The sequence below is a fragment of the Mesoplodon bidens genome (genome assembly GCF_964165515.1).
Source record: "Mesoplodon bidens genome assembly, chromosome: 1".
In the NCBI taxonomy this organism is placed as follows: Eukaryota; Metazoa; Chordata; class Mammalia; order Artiodactyla; family Ziphiidae; genus Mesoplodon; species Mesoplodon bidens.
In genome coordinates this window covers 12,131,239-12,152,677 of record NC_138176.1, presented here as the reverse complement: position 1 = coordinate 12,152,677, position 21,439 = coordinate 12,131,239, and the positions used below count along the sequence as shown (strand labels likewise).

The window sequence follows — 21,439 nt, the reverse complement described above, 5'->3', positions numbered from 1 at the left end:
GTTTTTAATGTCATGTTAAAGAAAACCAGACTTTGAAAAATTATGGGAATTGGTCAAGACCAAAGATGGAATCATCAACAGAATTAGGAATATATGTTTTCATGAACTAGAACTACCTAACCATAGCTGGTCAGTACTTCCACCATCACACAGGTACCATACTCATCACACAGGTGCTATGGAGATGTGGCGTAAAGGAATTTTGTCTATATTTGTTGTGGAGCTGGTTCCGTTAGAAATACTCATAAAATCCTGCTAACACCATGCTGCAGCAGAGATTCCAAATGTTTTCACTTAACTGAGCAAAGGACAGTTCTTAAAAAGAACTCATGGAGGTGGAAAACGAGGAAGTGATTCTGATGTGCAATGAGGGTTAAATCTACTACTAGTAAACTAGTCCTCAAAGCTTGGTTCCCAGATTAGCAGTATTAGCACCACCTGAGTGGTTGTTAGAAAGGCAAATTCTTCAGCCCATCCCAGACCTACTGAATCAGAAACTCTGGAGGTGAAGCCTAGTGATTCATGCTTTAAAATACCTTCGAGGTGATTCTGATGCACACTGACATCTGAGAACCACTACTCTACTAGATACATGCCAATAAATGATTATTGAATTGGACAGTGGGGGGAGGGGACCAGAATGGGTATTTTTGCTTCTAGTCCAAATGGATGTTTAAAGAAAAGACCTACATGTGGCCATGACTGCGAACACCACTATGCTGACTGCATTTGTGTAAGAAACTTGAATAGACCACATCACAGGTGATGAAGCTACATCAAAGAGTGATTGGAAAGCAGTAAGTTACTTCTAAGTAACTTACATGTATACAAAATGTTCTTAAGTAAAGGCCAGCTTACAAATATCTGGTACTGCTGGACAGTTAAAGGACTGCAATAGATAATTCCAAAATTATCAAGAGTACAATAACTGGGCTTCCCTGGTAGCGCAGTGGTTGAGAATCTGCCTGCTAATGCAGGGGACATGGGTTCGAGCCCTGGTCTGAGAGGATCCCACATGCCGTGGAGCAACTAGGCCTGTGAGCCACAACTACTGAGCCTGCACGTCTGGAGCTTGTGCTCCGCAACAAGAAAGGCCGCGATAGTGACAGGCCCGCGCACCACGATGAAGAGTGGCCCCTGCTTGCCACACTAGAGAAAGCCCTCGCACAGAAACGAAGACCCAACACAGCCAAAATAAATTAATTAATAAACTCCCACCCCCAACATCTTCTTTAAAAAGAAAAAAGAAGAGTACAATAACTATCCATTATTTATTAAGCCTACTGTGTGCCCAGCACTCCGCCAGGTGCTATCAGGATACTTAGAATTGAAGGAACGTAGAGCTAAGATAAGCTATGGATAGAATAACAGGCAAAAGCAAAGAAGAGAAACTAACATAGGTCAAAAAAAATCTCAGTGAGGGCTTCCGAAGGAGGTGTTTCAGCCAGGCCTGGGAAGAAGGGTAGAACTGAAACATGTTGAGGTAGGAGGGATGGGCACATTCCAGACGTAGAGCACGCTGGGGGTAAACCAAGGACAAGGATGGACACTACCAGAAATTCAAATACATGGAGCACAAAGTGCCTGGAAAAGAATAAAGCTACTGAACAAAAGGAAGAGGAGGCCAAAACACATCCCAGAGTTTTCAATGCCAGGCTACAGATCTGCTCTCTATTCACAAACAATTCACCTTTACATTTCCAGGGTCTAGCAAGGGCCTGGGACATAGCTATCAGAGTTAGAGAAATAAACATTAAATAAGTACAATGTAGAGAAAATAGGTTGTTTCGCAAGACTAGCATCCATTTCCCCTTTTTCTAGTGACAGTGCCTCTATTTGAGGGAGGAACCACAGCACCGTCACTCCCAGCCCAAGGGTGGACCTGACCTAGACCTCACAGTGGTTCTGATGATCAGTTTAGGGATGCATCAATCAAAGACAATCCTGGGAATAAGGCTTAGTAGCTGGGTTCAACATTATAGGTTATAATCCCGCAGCTGCATGTGGCCACAGTGACCAAGGTCTGTCTGAAAACTAAGCCATCCCAGAGGACAGTGGAGTAAAAAGGCTGATTTCTGTAGACACAGTCTGAAGTATTTGGCTGTAATTGAGCCTGACATTAACCCTCTCAGGAACTGTTACCTGAGACAACGTATTCATCGTCTCTGGTTTAAGTAGCATCGAGTTGGGCCATTTGCAACCAAGAGACCTGCTGAGCACACACATATCACTCTATTCTATTTCCCAAGAATTCCTGGCCATCTGAATGTGGGCACCAGTGCACTCAATCCTGCCATAGTTTAAGCGGTCAAGGGAACTGAGGAACAAAAAATATATACGCTTTCACACTCTCACCAACAGCTATGAGGGTTCTATATAACCTCACCAACACTTGGTCTTGTCAATCTTTTTTTTTTTTTTTTTTTTTTTTTTGTGGTACGCGGGCCTCTCACCGCTGTGGCCTCCCCTGTTGTGGAGCACAGGCTCCGGACGCGCAGGCTCAGCGGCCATGGCTCACAGGCCCAGCTGCTCCACGGCATGTGGGATCTTCCCGGACCGGGGCACGAACCCGTGTCCCCTGCATCGGCAGGCGGACTCTCAACCACTGCGCCACCAGGGAAGCCCTTGTCAATCTTTTTAATCCTAGTCATTGTGCTGGGTATGCAGTAATATTTCACTGGGGTTTGAATATGCATTTCCCTAAGGACTAGTGATGTACACCTTTTCATATGTTTATTGACCATTCTAATAAATCCTTTTGTGAGGTGCCTACTTATTAATTTTGCCCATCTTTTAAAAAAATGATTTTGTTGGGAATTCCCTGGCAGTCCAGGGGTTGGGACCCCACACTCTCACTGCCAATGGCCAGGGTTCACTCCCTGGTTGGGGAACTAAAATCCCACAATCCATGCAGCACAGCCCCCTAAAAAAAAAAAAAAGATTTTGTTGTGGCATCAATGATTTGTACAAATTTTGTGTATTCTGGATGCAAGTCTTTTGTCAGATATATGTAGGGCAAGTATTTTCTCCTAATCTGTAGTTTGCTTTTTGACATTCTTTTTTTTCTTTTTTTTTTTTTGCGGTACGCGGGCCTCTCACTGCTGTGGCCTCTCCCATTGTGGAGCACAGGCTCTCGGACGTGCAGGCTCAGCAGCCATGGCTCACGGGCCCAGCCGCTCCGCGACATGTGGGATCTTCCCGGACCGGGGCACGAACCCATGTCCCCTGCATCCGCAGGCGGACTCTCAACCACTGCGCCACCAGGGAAGCCCTGACATTCTTAATGGTGTCTTTTGATGAGAAGTTTTCAATTTTGACGTAAGTCCAACTTTTCCATTTTTTCTTTTATGTTTACTGACCCCAAGGTCATGAAGATATTCTCCTGTTTTTCACTTTTCACATTTAAGTCTGTAATCCATATCAAATTAATGTTTTTGATTATAGTGTGACATAGACATCAAGGCTCATTTTTTTCCAAAAAGATATCCATTTGTTCCAGCATTATTTAATTAAACAACTTTCTAGCCATAAATTGCTTTGGCAAACAGAGTAACAATTAACTGCCACACATCTACCAAAGAGAAAATATGCAAAAAATAACCACTCACTAAACATATGCCACAAACCCATGGTCAAAGACAGGAACTTCACTCATACACTGCCATTCTTTCCTGCTATAGAATTAGCAAACTATCATAGTTCCAAGTCCATCAGTGATGAGAAATAGATGTTGTGGCTGGGGGAAACTCTCCTGGTTGGTCCTCAGCAGCAATAAATGATATTTTTTAAATAAATAAACAAATAAATAAATTGCTTTGGCACTACTGTCAATCTAAGCTCATTGTATTTACATTAATGTACTTCTAGATTTTCTGTTATGTTACACTGATCTAGTTGTCTATCCTTATGCCAATACCATATTGCTTTAATCACTATAGCTTGATAGTTAGTCTTAAAATCAGGTAGATATGTTCTTCATCTTTGTCTTCAAGTCTGTCTTGATTATTCTAGATCCTCAAGTTTTCTAAATAATTTTGAGGAACAACTTGTCGACTTTTATGTAAAGCCTGCTGAAATTCTGATTAGGTTTATATTGCATAGTATAGATTTGAGGAGAACTGACATCTTAACAATATCGAGTCTTCCAAGCTATGAACTCTCCCATGGGAGAGACCATAAGGAAACCTATGCATAAATTCCAAGAGACTCCATCTGTCTTTTCCCCTTATGATCCAGATGTGTATCCTTACCATGTTGCTTTAATAAATCTTAGCCAGGAGTACTACATACTGAGTCATATATGTCACTTTAGTGAATCTCCAAACATAGGGGTGGTTTTGGAACCCCCAACACATAAGTGTATCAATAGTTCATTTCTTTTTATTGCTGAGTAATATTCCACTGTTCAGCTGAACTACAATTTGTTTCTCCATTCACCCATTGAAGGACATTTAGATTGTCTCCAACTTTTGATGACTATAAATAAAACCATTATAAACACTTGTATGCAAGTTTTTGTGTGAACATAAGCTTTCATTTCTCTAGGGGAAAAACCTAAGAATGCCACAGCTAGGTATATATATATATATGTATGTGTGTATGTGTACACACATACATATATATATATATTATATACGACTAACATTTTAAGATTCTGCTTATTTCCCAGAGTGGCTGTACCATTTTGCATTCCCACCAGCAAGGTATAAGAGATTCAGCTGTTTGCATCCTTACCACTACCTGGTATTGTCAAAATTTAAAAAAAATTTTTAGCTCTACCAGTAGTTGTGATATCCCATTATGCTTTAAATTTGCATTTCCCTAGTGACTAATGATACTGAATTCTTTTCATGTGGCTATTTGCCATCTTTATATCCTCTCTGGTGAAGTGTCCATTCAAATCTACTTAAATCTTTTGCCCCTTTTTTTTTTTTTTTTTTTTTTTTTTTTTGCGGTAGGCGGGCCTCTCACTGTTGTGGCCTCTCCCCTTGCAGAGCACAGGCTCCGGATGCGCAGGCTCAGTAGCCATGGCTCACGGGCCTAGCCGCTCTGCGGCATGTGGGATCTTCCCAGACCGGGGCACGAACCCGTGTCCCCTGCATCGGCAGGCGGACTCTCAACCACTGCGCCACCAGGGAAGCCCTTTTGCCCCTTTTTAAACTGGCTTAATAATCATTACATTTTCCTTATATATTCTAGATATGTCCTTTATCTGATATATGATTTTCAGGTATATTCTCTCAGCCTTTCATTTGCCTAAAAATGCTTTTGCAAAACAAAAGTTTTTAATTTTGATGAAGCCCAATTTATCAAATTTTTGTTTTTATGCATTGTGTCTTTGGAATTATGTCTAAGAACTCATAGCCAAACCCTGGGTCATGAAGATGTTCTCTTTATTTCTAAAAGTTTAACAGTTTAAGGTTTTACACTTAGATCTATGACCCATTTTGAGTTTGTTTTTGTATAAGGCATGAGATTTAGGTTGCAAGTAATATTTCTGCATTTAAATGTCTAATTGTTCCAATATCTTAGTTAAAAATAATCTTATTTTTCCATTGAATTGCCTTTTGTATATTTGTCAAAAGACAATTAGGGCAACAATAATGTGCCTTAAAAACATGCTAAGTGGAATAATACAGACAAAAAAGACAAATACTGTGTCCACTTATATGAAGTACCTAGAATAAGCAAATGCATAGAGACAAAAAGTAAAACTGAGGTTCCAGGTGGGCAATGGAGGGGAGAGTGGACCTGAGAGGAGGGAACTCCATTTTATCTTGAGTGCGTCTAGATAGTAGGTGGCTGTAGACAGAATAATGCACCCCCCACACACAAAGATGTCCACATTCTAATCCCCAGAACCCGTGAATATATTGTTACATGGCAAAAGGGAATTTAGGTGGAGCTGACCTTAAAACAGGGAGATTATCTGGGGGGATCCAAGGTATTACAAGGGTCCTTAAAAGTGGTAGGAGGCAGAAGAGGAAGCCTGAGTAAGATGATGTGAGAAAACCTTGACCAGCTGTTGTTGGCTTTGAAGATGGAGGGGGGCCACAACCCAAGAAATGTTGGCAAACTCTAGAAGCTGGGAAAAAGACAAGGAAGTAGATTCTACCCTAGAGCCTCCAGAAAGGAATGCAGTCCTGCTGACAACTTGATCTTATCCCAGTGAGACCCAAATCAGACTTCTGGCCTCCAGAACTGTAAGATAATAAATTTATGTAACAAATGCTGGAGAGGGTGTGGAGAAAAGGAAACCCTCCTACACTGCTGGTGAGAATGAAAGTTGGTGCAGCCACTATGGAAAACAGTATGGAGGTTCCTCAAAAAACTAAAAATAGAGTTACCATATGACCCAGCAACCCCAGTCCTGGGCATATATATGGACAAAACTATAATTCAAAAAGATACATGAACCCCTATATTCACAGCAGCACTATTCACAATAGCCAAGAAATGGAATCAACCTAAATATCCATCGACAGATGAATGGATAAAGAAGATGTGGTACATATATACAATGAAAACTACTTGACTATAAAAAAGAATGAAGTAATGCCATTTGCAGCAACATGGATGAACCTAGAGATTATCATACTAAGTGAAGTAAGACAGAGAAAGACAACTACCATATGACATCACTTATATGTGGAATCTAAAATATGACACAAATGAACTTACCTACAAAACAGAAACAGACTCATAGAGAACAGACTTGTGGTTGCCAAGGTGGAGGCGGGTGGAGGAGGGATGGATTGGGAGTTTGGGATTAGCAGATGCGAAACAGTATACATAGAATAGATAAACAACAAGGTCCTACTGTATAGCGCAGGGAACTATATTCAATATCTTTTGTAAACCATAACAGAAAAGAATATAAAAAAGAATGTATATGTATCTATATCTATATCTGAATCACTTTGCTATACAGCAGAAATTAACACAACATTGTAAATCAACTCTACTGTAATAAAAAAATAAATTTATGTTGTTTTAAACAACTAAATTTGTGGTAGTTTGTTACAAAAGAAATAGGAAATTAATAGGGTGTTTTTTAAGGAATTGGTAGATTTCATCCAAGTCGTTCAATTTATATCCATAGAGCTGTTTGTATTATTCTTTTCGTGTCTATACTATTCTTTCACATGTCTCTAATGGTATCTCCCATTTCGTTCCTGATGTCAGTAATCTTTGTCTTCCTTTTTTTTTTCTTTGCCAGTCTGAAGGTGCATATGAATTTTATTGATCTTTTTGGGTAAAAAAACAACAAAACACCCAACGAGCTTTGGGTTTCATTGATTTTCTTTTTCTTCTGTTTTCAACTTCATTCATTTCTGCTCTATATTATTTCCTTTGTTCTGTATGATTTGGGTTTATTTTGCTCTTCTTTTCTAGTTTCATGAAGTATAAGCTTAAATCATTGGTTTGAGACCTTTCTTCTCTTCTAATAAATGCCCTTAAAGTCTCTCAGTACATCTTTGGCTTATCTCACAAATTTTGATATGTTGTGTTGTCATTTTCCTTTAGTTCAAAATATTTTAAAATTTCCCTTGTGACTTCTTTTTGATCCACAAATTGTTCAGAATGTTATTTTCACAAGTCTGAATTTCTTGTTATCCGTTACTGATTTCTATTCTAATTACATTATGGTCAGAGAACATACTTTGATGATTCCAATTCTCTTAGGTTTGTTAAATATTTGTTTTATGACTTAGGATGTGGTTTACCTTGGTGAATGAATGTCCCATGTGCACTTGAAAGGAATGTGTATTCTGCTGTTGTTAAGTAGAGGGTTCTACAATAGTGAGATCTATTTGACTGATGGTGTTCTATATCCTTGCTGCTTTTCTCTCCACTAGTTCTGGTACAGTTCTGAGAAGAGTAGTAGCATGTCTGACTATAATTGCAGACTTGTCTATTTCTCCTTCTAGTTCTGTCAGTTTCTGCTTGTATTTTGAAACTCTTGCTAAGTGTATTTACATTTAGGTCTTCTTGGTGAATGGACTATTTTATCATTATGTAATGCGCCTCTTATTCTCTTCTCACACAAACTTTCCTAAAAATAATTTAAAATTTAATAAAGAGGTAGACACAGGATCCAAGAAACAACAGAATTCATGAACGCAATGGAAAAAAAAAATCCCAGTATGAAAACTAAGCAACAAACCTAAAAAGCAACTGACACAAATTAAAGGAGTGATTCAACAGGCTCATTAAAGAACATCCACGAAAAGATAACAGTCTGGAGTAAAAAAATGATGTGAATAAAATGCTGGGAGAACTTAATGAAAATGATGTCAAAATTCTCTTCAATGGGGAGAAAATGCAATAATACAAATATAAGTAAATTAAATTTTAACACACTACTGCTTAAGAAAATAAGATACATACATACCTGACAACATAGCCTCAAAAACACATAAAGCAACAACTTTCAAAACTAAAGAGAAAAAAAATAAAACAGCAATCACAATTAGACTTTTCCACAGCTCTCTCAGAAACATAAATTAAGCATAAAACACAAAAACAAATAATATAGCAAATATGAATAAGATAAGTAATAAGTTCTCTAATAAATATATAAATATCCAAACAGAGAGTGTATTTTTTAAGTACACAGGACATTCACAAAAAGTTCTATGTACTAGCCACAAAGGAAACCTCAATAGATATGAAACATACAATATGTTTTCTGACCAAAATGTTACAAGGTAAGAACTCAATAACAAAAGGAAAGCTTAAAACAACTGCATCCTCATGTCCTTGATGATTTAAGAAAAAACAAATAAACTTATACTATTAAAAAATCCTCAGTTTAGAAAGGAATATGGAGTGATAATTATCAAATACTCCTGGAAAGAGAAAGCTGTACAGGTTAATATCTGTGGGCTACTAAGTGGTGTTTAGGAAGAAAGTTACAGATTTTAACACATTAATCAAATACCAAGAGAGAATGGAAATAGATGAGTTTATTAGCATTCAAGTTAAGAAACTAAAAAAAGAGCAATAGGGACTTCCCTGGTGGCGCAGTGGTTAAGAATCCGCCTGCCAATTCAGGGGACACAGGTTTGAGCCCTGGTCCGGGAAGATCCAACATGCCGCAGAGCAACTAAGCCCGTGCACCACAACTACTGAGTCTGCGCTCTAGAGCCTGTGAGCCACAACTACTGAGCCCACTTGCCACAATTACTGAAGCCCGTGCGCCTAGAGCCCCCGCTCCATGACAAGAGAAGCCACCACAATGAGAAGCCTGTGCACCGCAACAAAGAGCAGCCCCTGCTCACCACAACTAGAGAAAGCCCGCACGCAGCAACAAAGACCCAATGCAGCCAAAAAATAAATTAATTTAAAAGAAAAAAATTTTTAATTAAAAAAAAGAGCAATAGAACAAACCAAAGAGTAAAAAAGGAAATAAAGCTAAGGGCAGACATCAATGGAATGGAGAACAAAAACACCAATACAAATGATTAATATTAAGACAGACAAATTTTCTGGCATGCCTGTACAGGAGAAAAAGATAAAAAGAAAAATAAAATATACAAATAAATAAAAACAACAGAATACAAATAAGACACAAAACTATAAGGAAAAAATAACAAAACTTTAAAAGGAGAAATGCTATAAATACTAAAAACTATATACAATATCATGAAGTATGAACTAATAATTTTGAAAGTTCAGATAAAATGGATAGATTTCTGAAAAAATACAAGTTGCCAAAATTGGCACCAGATTAGAAGACTGAGTTCTTATTTTTATCACAATTTGGTCAAAAAAAAATTGTAGGTCCGATATCAATGAGAGAAACAAAAAAAAACAGTAGCTAATCCTTCCTCCCAATCCCATGAAGTCCCAAGTCCAGAAAACTCTGCAGTTTCAGGACAACTTCACAAAAGATAAAGAAGCAAAACTCCTATATAAACTATTAACTTCTGAATCCAATGGAATATATATTTAAAAAATCATGTTCAAGCAGTACTTTTATCCCAATAATGCAAAACAGTTTGTTATTAGAAAATCTATTAGTGTAATCTGCCACACTAAAAGATTAAAGGAAAAAAAATGACCTTCTCGGGGGATACAGAACCAAGCATCTGATGAAGTCCAAGATCTATTTTATTATGAAAAACTGTAAATTATCACTTGATACTAAACCTTGGGGTTTAAATGATTTGACCTTGTTCTTAAAAGACTATTCTTAAACCAAAATAATTTAATGATAAGATTGTACTTCAGCTTACTTATTTATACATGGTAGTTTGTACCTCTTAATCTCCTACCCCCATTTTGCCGCTCCTTCCTTCCTCCTCCCCACTGGTAACCACTAGTTTGCTCTCTATATCCATGTATTTCTTTTTGGTTTTATTCAGTAGTTCATTTACTCTGATTTTTAACCTTTCTAACATGATCAGACAAAGCACAAATTATAGTCACATATAGAATATAAATATTATAAACTTTGGTAATATACAATGACTGACACAAATTGGGCAGAAGCAATGGAGGGCAGTAAAGAGACACTAATTTCCTCAGTGAAAGACTTGAATTAGTATCTAAAATTGTTGGAGGAAAAAAGAACATGCCTGTAAATCTAAAAGGAAAGCAACAGAAGAATTAAAAATAGTATAAGTGAGAAGGAACCAGAAGCTTTTCCACTAAGAACGGGAACAAGGTAAGGATGCCCCCTCTCTCACCACTCCTTTTCAACATGTTACTGGAGTCCTAGCTAATGCACTAAGACAAGGAAGGGAAATAAAGGTATATGGATAGGAAAAGAAAATAATAAAACTCTGTTTGCAGATGACATGATTTTCCATGTAGAATGCTCAAAAGAATCAACACAAAAACCCTCCTGGCACTAATAAGCTATTAAAACAAGGTTACAGAATGCAAGGCTAACATACAAAAGTCAATCACTTTTCCTATGTATTCCCAGTGAACAAGTAGAATTTGAATTAAAAACATAGTATCATTTGTAGTAGCATTCCCCAAAATTAAGTTCTTGGGTATAAATTTAACAAAATATGTATAAGATCTATAGGAGGAAAGCTACAAAACTCAAAAGAAATCAAAGAAGAACTCAATAAATGGAGAGACAGTCCATGTTCATGGAGAGGAAGACTCAATATTTTCAAGATGTTGGTTTTTCCCAACTTGATCTATACATTCAATGCAATTCCAATCAAATCCCAACAAGTTATTTTGTGCATACTGACAAACTGAATCTAAAGTTATAGAGAGGCAAGAGACCCAGAATGGCCAGCAATAGTGAAGAAGAACAAAGAACAAAGTTGGAGAACAAAGAACCCTTAAAACTCAATAAGAAAATGAACAACCCAATTAAGAAATGTGCCAAAGACCTGAACAGACACTGCACCAAAGAATGTATACATTGTGACCACCTAGAGGGGTAGAATAGGGAGGGTGGGAGGGAGACGCACTAGGGAGGAGATATGGGGATATATGTACATGTATAGCTGATCCATTTTGTTATAAAGCAGAAACTAACACACCATTGTCAAGCAATTATACTCCAATAAAGATATTAAAAAAAAAGAATATATACAGGTGGCAAATAAGCAAAAGATACACCACACTGTATGCCATTAGGGTAACGCAAAATAAAGCAACAATGAGCTACCTCTACACTCCAAAATCCAGGATACTAACAAATGCTGGAGAGGATGTGGAACAAGAGGAACTCTCATTCTTTGCTGGAGGGAATGCAAAATAGTACAGCAACTCTGGAAGACAGTTTGGCAGTTTCATATAAAACTAAACATACTCTACCCATACCAATGGCACTCTGTGGTACTTATCCAAAGGAGTTGAAAACTTATGTCCACAAAAAACCTATACACAAACGTTTATAGCAGTTTTTACTTGTAACTGCCAAAACTTAGAAGCAAGTAAGATGTCCTCCACTAGGTGAATGGATAAGTAAATTGTGGTATACCCAGACAATGGAATGTACTGCCAAAAAGAAATGTACTTATCAAGCTAGGAAAACACATGGAGGAAACTTAAATGCATATCACAAGTGAATGGAGCCGATCTGAAAAAGCTACATAGTATATGATTCCAACTATATAACATTCTGGAAAAGGCAAAAAAAAAGCTATGGAGACAGTAAAAAAACAGATCAGTGGTTGCCAGGGGTTAGAGGGGAGAGGACGATTAACAGGCAGAGCGCAGAGGATTTTTAGGGCACGGAAACTATCCTGTATGCTACTATGATGAATGCATGTATGTACATATTATTATACATTTGTCCAAAGCGACAGAATATACACCACCAAGAATGAACCATAATGTAAACTATGGACTTTGGGTGATAACGATGTGTCAGTGTAGGTTCACCAATTATAACAAATGTACCACCCTGGTAGTAGATGTTGATAACAGGGAGGGGGCTATGCATGTGTGGGGCAGGAGGTATTTGGGAAATCTCTGTCTTCTGCTCAATTTTGTGGTGAACTTAAAACAGCTCTAAAGAAGTCTTCAAAAACGAGGATGGGGGGAAAAGTACACATTGAGACTCAAATGGAAGTAAAACATATATTGTTTAGAATAATGGTTGTAAATTATAAGTTTTACCAAAGTATAGTAGCTAATGTTTAGTGAACACTTAAAAGACTGTGCCAGGCACTATTCTAAGCACTGTATATGCATTATCTCATTTAATCCTTTTAACAGGCTTAAGAAATGGATTCTCTTATTAGTCCCATTTTACAGATGATAAAATTGAGGTAAAGAAAGGTTCATTAATTTGACATGTTCACACTCAAAGTTAGGAAGTAAGAGGAGCCAAGCAGTGACCTACTACAGAAGTGGTAGGAGTAGTCTACCCTAAGTGCTAGCAATAAGAGATACATTTCCTGCAGAGAATTTCAAAATAATAAAACCAACTAAAATTCATTCTGCTTCTACCATCACTCTGAATTGGCAATTCTAAACAATGTCAGTGATAAAATATTCTTCCTTGGAAAATCTTTTGTTGGTATTAATCCCAAACAATTGTGGGAACGCAACTAAAACTACTGCTGAGTTTTAGTAATATATGTGGTAGTGTAAAATTAGCACATTTTTACTACTTAACCTTTAATGAATATTGCATTCTACATAGAAGTTAATTTGAAGAATCCTCAGTTACACACTTGGCTCCCAACACAGACACAGCTACATGAATACGTTTGGATAGTAAACTTCTAAGTGGTACACAACAGTCCAAACTTGGTTAGAGCAGTTAGTCTCCCCCAAGCCCTGTGGTACTCTAGAGTCCTACATGTATACAAAAGATTTTAAATAAACAAACAATAACCCAGTGATTGTAAAGATGAAGAAGGAGAACTTGAGTTACTTCAATTCTATCTTCCATGGGACAACTTGATGGAATTGTTATTTGTGTTTAATAAATCAGTGAAACAGTGAGAAGTGAGAGGTGCAGTAGGCGCAAATTTTACTCATACGTGAAAATTTTACTGAATCTGAATCATATCTTAAAATTGAAATGTATTTTTCTTAAATGTCTATTTGTTTTAAAGCTAAAGAATGAATTATGAAAATATGTTAGTAACATCAGTGGAAAGATTTGGTATCTCTCTAATTTGTGTCTTTTGCAGATGTTTCAGTTTTATTAAAATTCACTTATTAGTCATCGGACAATTCTTTATATAAAATATTATTATATCAAATATATATCAAATATATATCAAATATATATCAAAATATTATATCAATATATATATATTTATATCAAACTATTATATCAAACTATTATATCAAACTTATATAAAATATTATTATATCAAACTATTATAACTAAAAGACCAAAATTCAAACTATTAGGTAGGTATAAATACTACCAAGTAAACAGTTGAGTTTTGTCTGCAGAAACTTGATAAGTTATTCTTAATACAAAGAGTTCATTAATCATACAATTAATACAAACTTATTCAAATCTAAAGTGTGGTACCCATACCAACATGAAACAACATCAACATAACAGAACTCAACAACAAGAAAAAATTCTAAAATGGGCAGGGAGAAGTTGATAGAAGCAATGTCTGGATCTATTTTGAAAATATGTAATTACCTTAAGCACTGCATACAGCTTTATTTCATGATTATTACTGAAAATAATTCTGTAGTATAAAGAAGGGAGGTATTAAAAAATGATTATAGACACATATCCTGGGTATGGCCCTGTAGTTAAGAAGCAGTCTGGCTCTAGAATCTGTAATCTTTTTTTTGTTTGTTTTTTGTTTTAACATCTTTATTAGAGTATAACTGCTTTACAATGGTGTGTTAGTTTCTGCTTTATAACAAAGTGAATCAGCTATACATATACATATATCCCCATATCTCCTCCCTCTTGCGTCTCCCTCCCACCCTCCCTATTCCATAGAATCTGTAATCTTTACTATTCTCTATTACCAAAAGAACTAAACACACTACAGATTCAATGCAATCGCTATCAAAATGCCAACTGCTTTTTTTTGCAGCAATGACAGACTGATCCTAAATTCATATGGAAAAACAAGGGATTCTGAAGAGCCAAGATAATCTTTAAAAAAAAAAAAAAAAGGAACAAATTTGGAGGACTCACACATCACTTCAAAACTTACTACAGGGCTTCCCTGGTGGCGCGGTGGTTGAGAATCTGCCTGCCAATGCAGGGGACACGGGTTCGAGCCCTGGTTTGGGAAGATCCCACATGCCGTGGAGCAACTAGGCCCGTGAGCCACATCTACTGAGCCTGCGCCATCTGGAGCCTGTGCTCCGCCAACAAGAGAGGCTGCGACAGTGAGGAAGTCGGCGCACCGCGATGAAGAGTGGCCCCCGCTCGCCGCAACTGGAGAAAGCCCTCACAAAAAAACGAAGACCCAACACAGCCAAAAATTAAAATAAAATAAAATAAAGAATTATTCTGCAAAAAAAAAAAAAAATTTACTACAAACCTACAGTAATCAAGATAACATAGTACTGGCAGAAGGGTAAACATATAGATCAATGGAATGAAATTGAGAGTTCAGAAATAAAGCTATACATCTATGGTCAACTGATACATACACATACACATTTTTTAAACAAAGTTGCCAAACCCATTCAGTAGGGGAAGAATAGTCTTTTCAACAAACAGTGCTGTGGGGCTTCCAGATTGGTGAACACAACCACATACTGAAAGGGTAGCGCACCCAAGTTCCATGGAGACAGAAGCTCTTCCACAAGGGACCCTTCCACACCTTGCCCTATGTACCTCTTCATCTGCATCCTTTATGATATCCTTCAAAATAAACTGGTAAATGTTAAAACACACACACACACACACACAAGGTGCTGGGACAACTAGATATCCACATGCTAAAGAATGAATTCGGATCCCTACCTCATACCATATACAAAAATTAATTCAAAATGGATCCAAGGGCTTCCCTGGTGGCGCAGTGGTTGAGAGTCCACCTGCCGATGCAGGGGACACGAGTTCGTGCCCCAATCCAGGAGGATCCCACATGCCGCGGAGCGGCTGGGCCTGTGAGCCATGGCCGCTGAGCCTGCGCTTCCGGAGGCTGTGCTCCACAATGGAAGAGGCCACAACAAACAGTGAGAGGCCCGTGTACCACAAAAAAAAAAAAAAATGGATCCAAGGCCTCAATGTAAGGAGCTAAAACTTAAAAATTCTTAGAAAGAACATAGGTGTTTATCTTTGTGACCTTGCATCAGACAATGGTTTCCTAAATATGACACCAAAAGCATAAGCAACTAAAGGAAAAAGAGATAAATTGGACATCATCAAAATTAAAAATTTGCATCAGAAGACACTATCAAGAAAGTGAAAAGACAATTTATAGAATGGTAGAAAATATTTCCAAATCATATATCTGATAAGGGTCTAATATTCAGAATATATAAAGAACTCTTATAACTCAACAGTAAAAGACAAAACCCCAATTTAAAATCTGCAAAGGGGAATTCCCTGGCAGTCCAGTGGTTAGGACTCTGTGCTTTCACTGCCGAGGGCACAGGCTCAATCCCTGGTCGGGAAACTAAGATCCTGCAAGCTGCGTGGCATGGCCAAGAAAAATAAAAATATCAATAAAAACCTGCAAAGAACTTGAAGAGACAATTCTCCAAATGAGATATATAAATGGCCTATATGTATATGAAAAGACACTATTATACTATTATTATTACAGTAATATAAATCAAAATCACAATGAGATACCAGTTCACCCCCGTTAGGATGGCTATTACTAATAAAACAGATCATAACAAGTGTTGGAAGTGGACTGGAGAAATTGGGACCCTCAAACATTGCTGGTGGAAGTGTACAATGGTGCACACACTTTGGGAAAAAGTTCCAGCATAAAATTACCAGATGGCCCAGCAATCCCACTCTGAGGCATATTCCCAAGAGAAATGAAAACATATATTCACACAAAAACTTGTACATGAATGTTTATAGCAGCACTATTCACAATAGCCAAGTGTTCACCTATGGATAAATGAATAAACAAAATATGGTATATCCATACTATGGAATATTAGTTTTGGTCATAAAAAGGAACACAGTACTGATACATGCTACAACATAGATGAACCTCGATAACATTATGCTAGGTTAAAGAAACCAGACACAAAAGGCCACAAGTTATGAGTCCATTTATATGAAATGTCCAGATTAGGTAAACCATAGACAGAAGTAAATTAGTGGTTGCAAGAGGAGGGAGGAGGGGGCAACTGGGAGTGGCTGCTAACAGATATGGGGCTTCTTTCTGGGCTGATGGAAATGATGTGGTGATAATTGCACTCATAGTGAACATAATAAAAGCCACTGAACTGTACATTTTAAAACAGTGAATTTTATGTTATATCTCAATGAAGAAAAAAGAACTATAATCGGAAACAGTTAAAACTGGTGACCTCAGTGGGAGAAGAGCAGTATACTTCTACTCTTCATTTAATACTATCATGCCGGCTTTTTTAAACCACATTCAAGTTATTATTCAATAATTTTAAAATTCATATATGTACATGTATATATATCTCCATATATGCACATGTATGGATATATATGTATTTATGCTTTTGCCACAGCTGCCCAATCCATTCTTCTTCTCTGAGAACTTCCCCCACTGCTGAGGTATGGGTCTCAATAGTTACGACTATCCTACATAACACTGCTCTGGCCATAGCTGACTAGTGGACCCCTGACTCCATGGTGGGCCAATCAAATTCTCTAACCCTGGAATCTGGGATTAAGATAAAGATGCTAGCTCAAGTGGGTTGGAACTGACAGGTGAAATTGGGAGCTGTGGAATAGAGAAAGATAAAGTTTACGTGCAGAGATGAATATAGCCTAAGGGAGAAAAACTGCGAAGCGCTGCTTGGTTGGATTCCTGCTAGTTTTCCAATTCCATTCAGTAGTCTCTTGGGATACCAAGCCACCCTCCCTGCCTTTGGGTTTTATAGCCTTATAACAAATCACTTTTTTTCAGTGGTCTAACAAGGGCCAGGTGGTAGGAGAGATCGAAGGTGGGTACAGACAAAAGGGGGTGAACTGTCAGTACAGAGTCATGGTGACAATAAAAAAGCAGACAGACTTTTAGATGATTTTATTATTGCTTTAAATTCTCTAAAATGCTAGTGATAAAATGCTACTCCTTTCCCTCCTCCACACACCAATGTCCTTTTTTTCATGAGCTAGTCTAGTTCTAGCTCTGTTAGATATGACCAAAGTGCCTTGAATATAATCAAAACTAATGATCTTGACCCAACCAGCAATTTGAAGAGTACATAAAGAATCAGTTGATAAGCATTCCTACTTTTCTGAAATTAACAGCAGTTATTAATTCAAGTGAAAAAAACTCCTTCTTTAAAATAAAAAATGATTAAAAGAAAAAGAAGTATACAAAACTTTTTCTCATCTAAGATTCCTGCTTTTGTTTAAGGGAAGCAATTTAATATGGGTCAGTAAATGAACAATCACTGTGGGGACTGAACCATCAGCATTATGCACATAACAGAGCCCAATAAAGTATTCCTAAATCTTAAGCCTTTGGACCTCAAGATTCTACATATAAAATCTTTTAGAAACTGGTACAGAAACATAAAAGGCATTTTATGAAGGCTTATAGGAAAAAATTTACATACGAACAATTGTAATATGGCAGATACAAATTCAAAATATGGATTGGTTCACAAAGATGAATTATGATTCATACAGTTATGATTGGCCTCTAAGAGAATTTCAAAGTTTCTTATCCAAACCAAGGAAAAAGAATTAGGATTTGCATGTGAGAGTAACTCATACCTGGTACGATCACATCGCATTCTCTGAACCAATACAATGTCCACCAGGACTGTCCTTAGTTTAGATTTGTGGTCACAGTAACCACCACAGTTTATACCATTTCTGATTGATTAATCAGTCTTTCCACTGCCTCTCCTCAGCAAATGTTCACGGAGCCCTTCTGATGTACAGGTATATTCTAGGTGAATAAAGCACCTACACGCCCTGAATTCCTAGGGTTAAAATACGGCCGAGGAACCCAAGGAACAAGTGATTTCAATAACATGCTTTACAAGCTAATTTCCAGGCCACACAGGATCCCATAATTACATGCAGCAGGAGGTACCTAACTGAGGTTCCCAAAGGAAGAGTAAGATTTAGCCAGGAAAGTGGCCCTGGGAGAGGAAGTGGGGACCAGGCAAAGGAAACAGCCTATGCAGAAAGCCTAGAGGCAAGGTTCAAAATCAAAGAACTGAAAGAAGGTTCAATATGAGGGGGAATATAGTGATGAGGTCTGAGAGCTGGGCAGGGGCGGGGTCCAGAAGGCTTCATAAACCACAACAGATGGGCATTCCTTTTCTATCTGGGGGAAAGATGGATTCAAAACAATTTCCTACTAAACCAAAAAGAGTCTACAAGTTTAACACCTCACTTACTTCTCACACAAACATACCTGTAAATGCTGTTATGATAAAGTTATTCAATATATTCACAGTGATAGGAAAATATAGCAAAAATATATACTATACATCAGAACAGCTTCTACAAAAACATCATGACTGTAAGTATTAGTTGTTTTCTCTGTAAGACACAACCTGTATGAGAATAAGACATTCTGGAGGGAAACACATCCACAAGGTCCAGGTTCCCACAACACTACACAAACTTTACAAAATACTGTGAAGCCAATATTTTATATCCAAATTACACCTTTTGTACTATAATGAGTCGTCTGCCTCTTAGGATCATACATGCAGGAGACAAAATCTGACACAAATACATTCAAATATATACCAAATATAAAATCATCTCATTGATCCAGCAAGACTAGGATAGGGGTATTTCTCATAAATAAATTTTCTAAACATCAATAACGGGAACTTCACCCTTTAAGCACCAAAACTTACTTTTGAAAGATTTTTCCTAAAAAGTATTTATGCCCCTGCACCCTCTTAAACCTACTGTGCAACTTAATCTTCACTCCACATTTTGGGGCCATTACTTTGGAAATCAATTATTAGTTCCAGTATTCATTACGAACATCAATCACTAGGATTCAGTGGAGAGATATATGCCCCTTCCTCAAAAGCACCCTTGATGGATATACAGTGATTCAAAAAAAAAAATTTTTTTAACATATGCATAGTTTTAAATTTCTTCTTCATCAGGTTGTCGGTGTTCACTGGCTACAGTCCGGTTGCCTATCCAGGCCTTCTTCTAATTTGCAGCTTCTAGTTGCAGCCTGGGAAACCAGCTAACTAAACTAGTTCAAATTATAAGGAAAATGAATGAAGATTTGCTGAGTGAGCCTTTCCTGCAAGAAGTACACACATTTTCTGCCATCGGTTTTGGCTGCTGGGGACTATTGAGCTTCTTAATAGGCGTTCTCACTAATATCCCACAACGACTTAAGTGAGGAAGGCCACTCTACAAGTTTAAGTTACCTCCTGACACGTCAGGTGTTCTGATCTAACACACTGATTTCTGGTCAGGTTTGCGTCCACCACTCCTAAGCGCAAAAGACATGGGGGATGGGACCAAAATGCCCAGTTAACTGCAAACAAACCTAAATTTTCCGTAGCAGAAAAGTGGCATTAACAATAATTGCAGCTAAAATTTACTAAGCTTGCCTGCCACATTCTAAGCTCTTTCTATGTAGGAGCGCGTTTGAGTAGTTCAACATTTCTTGCTACCTCTGGCACAAGAGGAGATGGAGACCCCGCTGGTTTTAAAGGCATCCTTAAAGAAAAATTAAGCTGTTAACACTAAATCTTATCTCGAAAAGAGAGGATGCGTGTAATACAGGAGTTAGAGCCAACTTCTGCTGCGAGGGAGCGAGTACTCCCCCGACACACCGGAAGTTTTGAAATATCCTGCAGGCTTCCCCCAGGCAAAGTGCTTTTCCTTCACCCCATCTCCGCCGGCCCTCGCGAAGGTTCAAGGGCCCCTCCGAGCTCTGCCGCACGCGGGGCTCGGGCCGCCAGCAGGGCCAAGAAGGGAAGCGAGGCCGTCAATCACGGCCGCCCGCCCGCCCGCTCCTCGCGGCGTAACCTCGGCCGCTTGCTAATCGCGAATCGGGCAGGTGGGAGGCACCTGCGGCCGGGCCCGGGAAGCCGCATCCCGAAGTCCGCGGTGTGGAGCGCCGGCCGGCGCAGGCCCGGCTGGCCGTCTCGGCCGCGGGAGCCCTCGAGGTAGCCCCGCGTGGGGCCGCGCAGCGGGGCCGGGCCCGGGGCTCCGTCAACTCGGCGGCCCCCCCGGCCCTCCCCCGGCGCCGCCACTCACCAAAGAAGCCCTGCACGATCCCCAGCGGGTGGCTGAGCCAATCCTCCCCACAGGGCATCTCGCAGACGGGCCGGAGCCGGCGCGGCCCGGCGTCCCGAGCCGCTGCTCCTCTTCGCTAGCTCGGCCGCTTCTCGCCCGCGCCCTCCCACGCAGGGTGAGCCTCGCGGCGCGGGCCGCCCGGCCTCCCCGCGCCTCAGAGAAACAGCGGTTGTGACGGCAGCAGCGAGGCGCTGCCGGAGAGGGGCAGGCGGCGCGTGCGGGCTCCCACCCGCCACTTTGCACAATGGCGGGAAATAGGCGCCACCGACCGCGTAGCCTGCGACCTGGGTGGAGCTCGTGTGGGGAGGGGCGGCGGAAGCGCGCTGCGCGGTCCCGCGGCGGGGAGGCGGGGCGGGCCTGCTGGAGGGAGGGGGCGGGCCGGGGAGGGGCGGGGCCGCGGCGGCAGGGCGGCCGCCATCTTAGAAACGGGCGAAAGGAAGGGCAGGCGCGGCCTCAGGATCCGGAGCCCGGCGTCGTGGGCCGAGGGAGGTGTTTTGCTGGGTGTCCCTCTGCAGGATCGAGCGGGGAAACTCCCGAGGTCCGGTTTATACATTTATAGTGCGAGCCCTTGCACAGGCTTTGCAACAGCCCAAAAGCACAAACCCA

At 39.4% G+C, this 21,439-nt stretch overlaps 1 protein-coding gene across 2 annotated transcripts in view; it reads right to left on the bottom strand.

Annotated features, from left to right (window-relative positions):
• MCMBP (minichromosome maintenance complex binding protein) overlaps nt 1-21,151 on the bottom strand; it is a 64,665-nt gene extending 43,514 nt beyond the window's left edge. For both annotated transcript variants that reach the window (XM_081247323.1, XM_081247324.1), the window contains exon 1: nt 20,795-21,151. In XM_081247323.1, the coding sequence (XP_081103449.1) occupies nt 20,795-20,852 (58 nt within the window). In that variant the 5' untranslated portion in view covers nt 20,853-21,151. The remainder of the gene's footprint in view (nt 1-20,794) is intronic.
• Nucleotides 21,152-21,439: the final 288 nt, after the last annotated feature.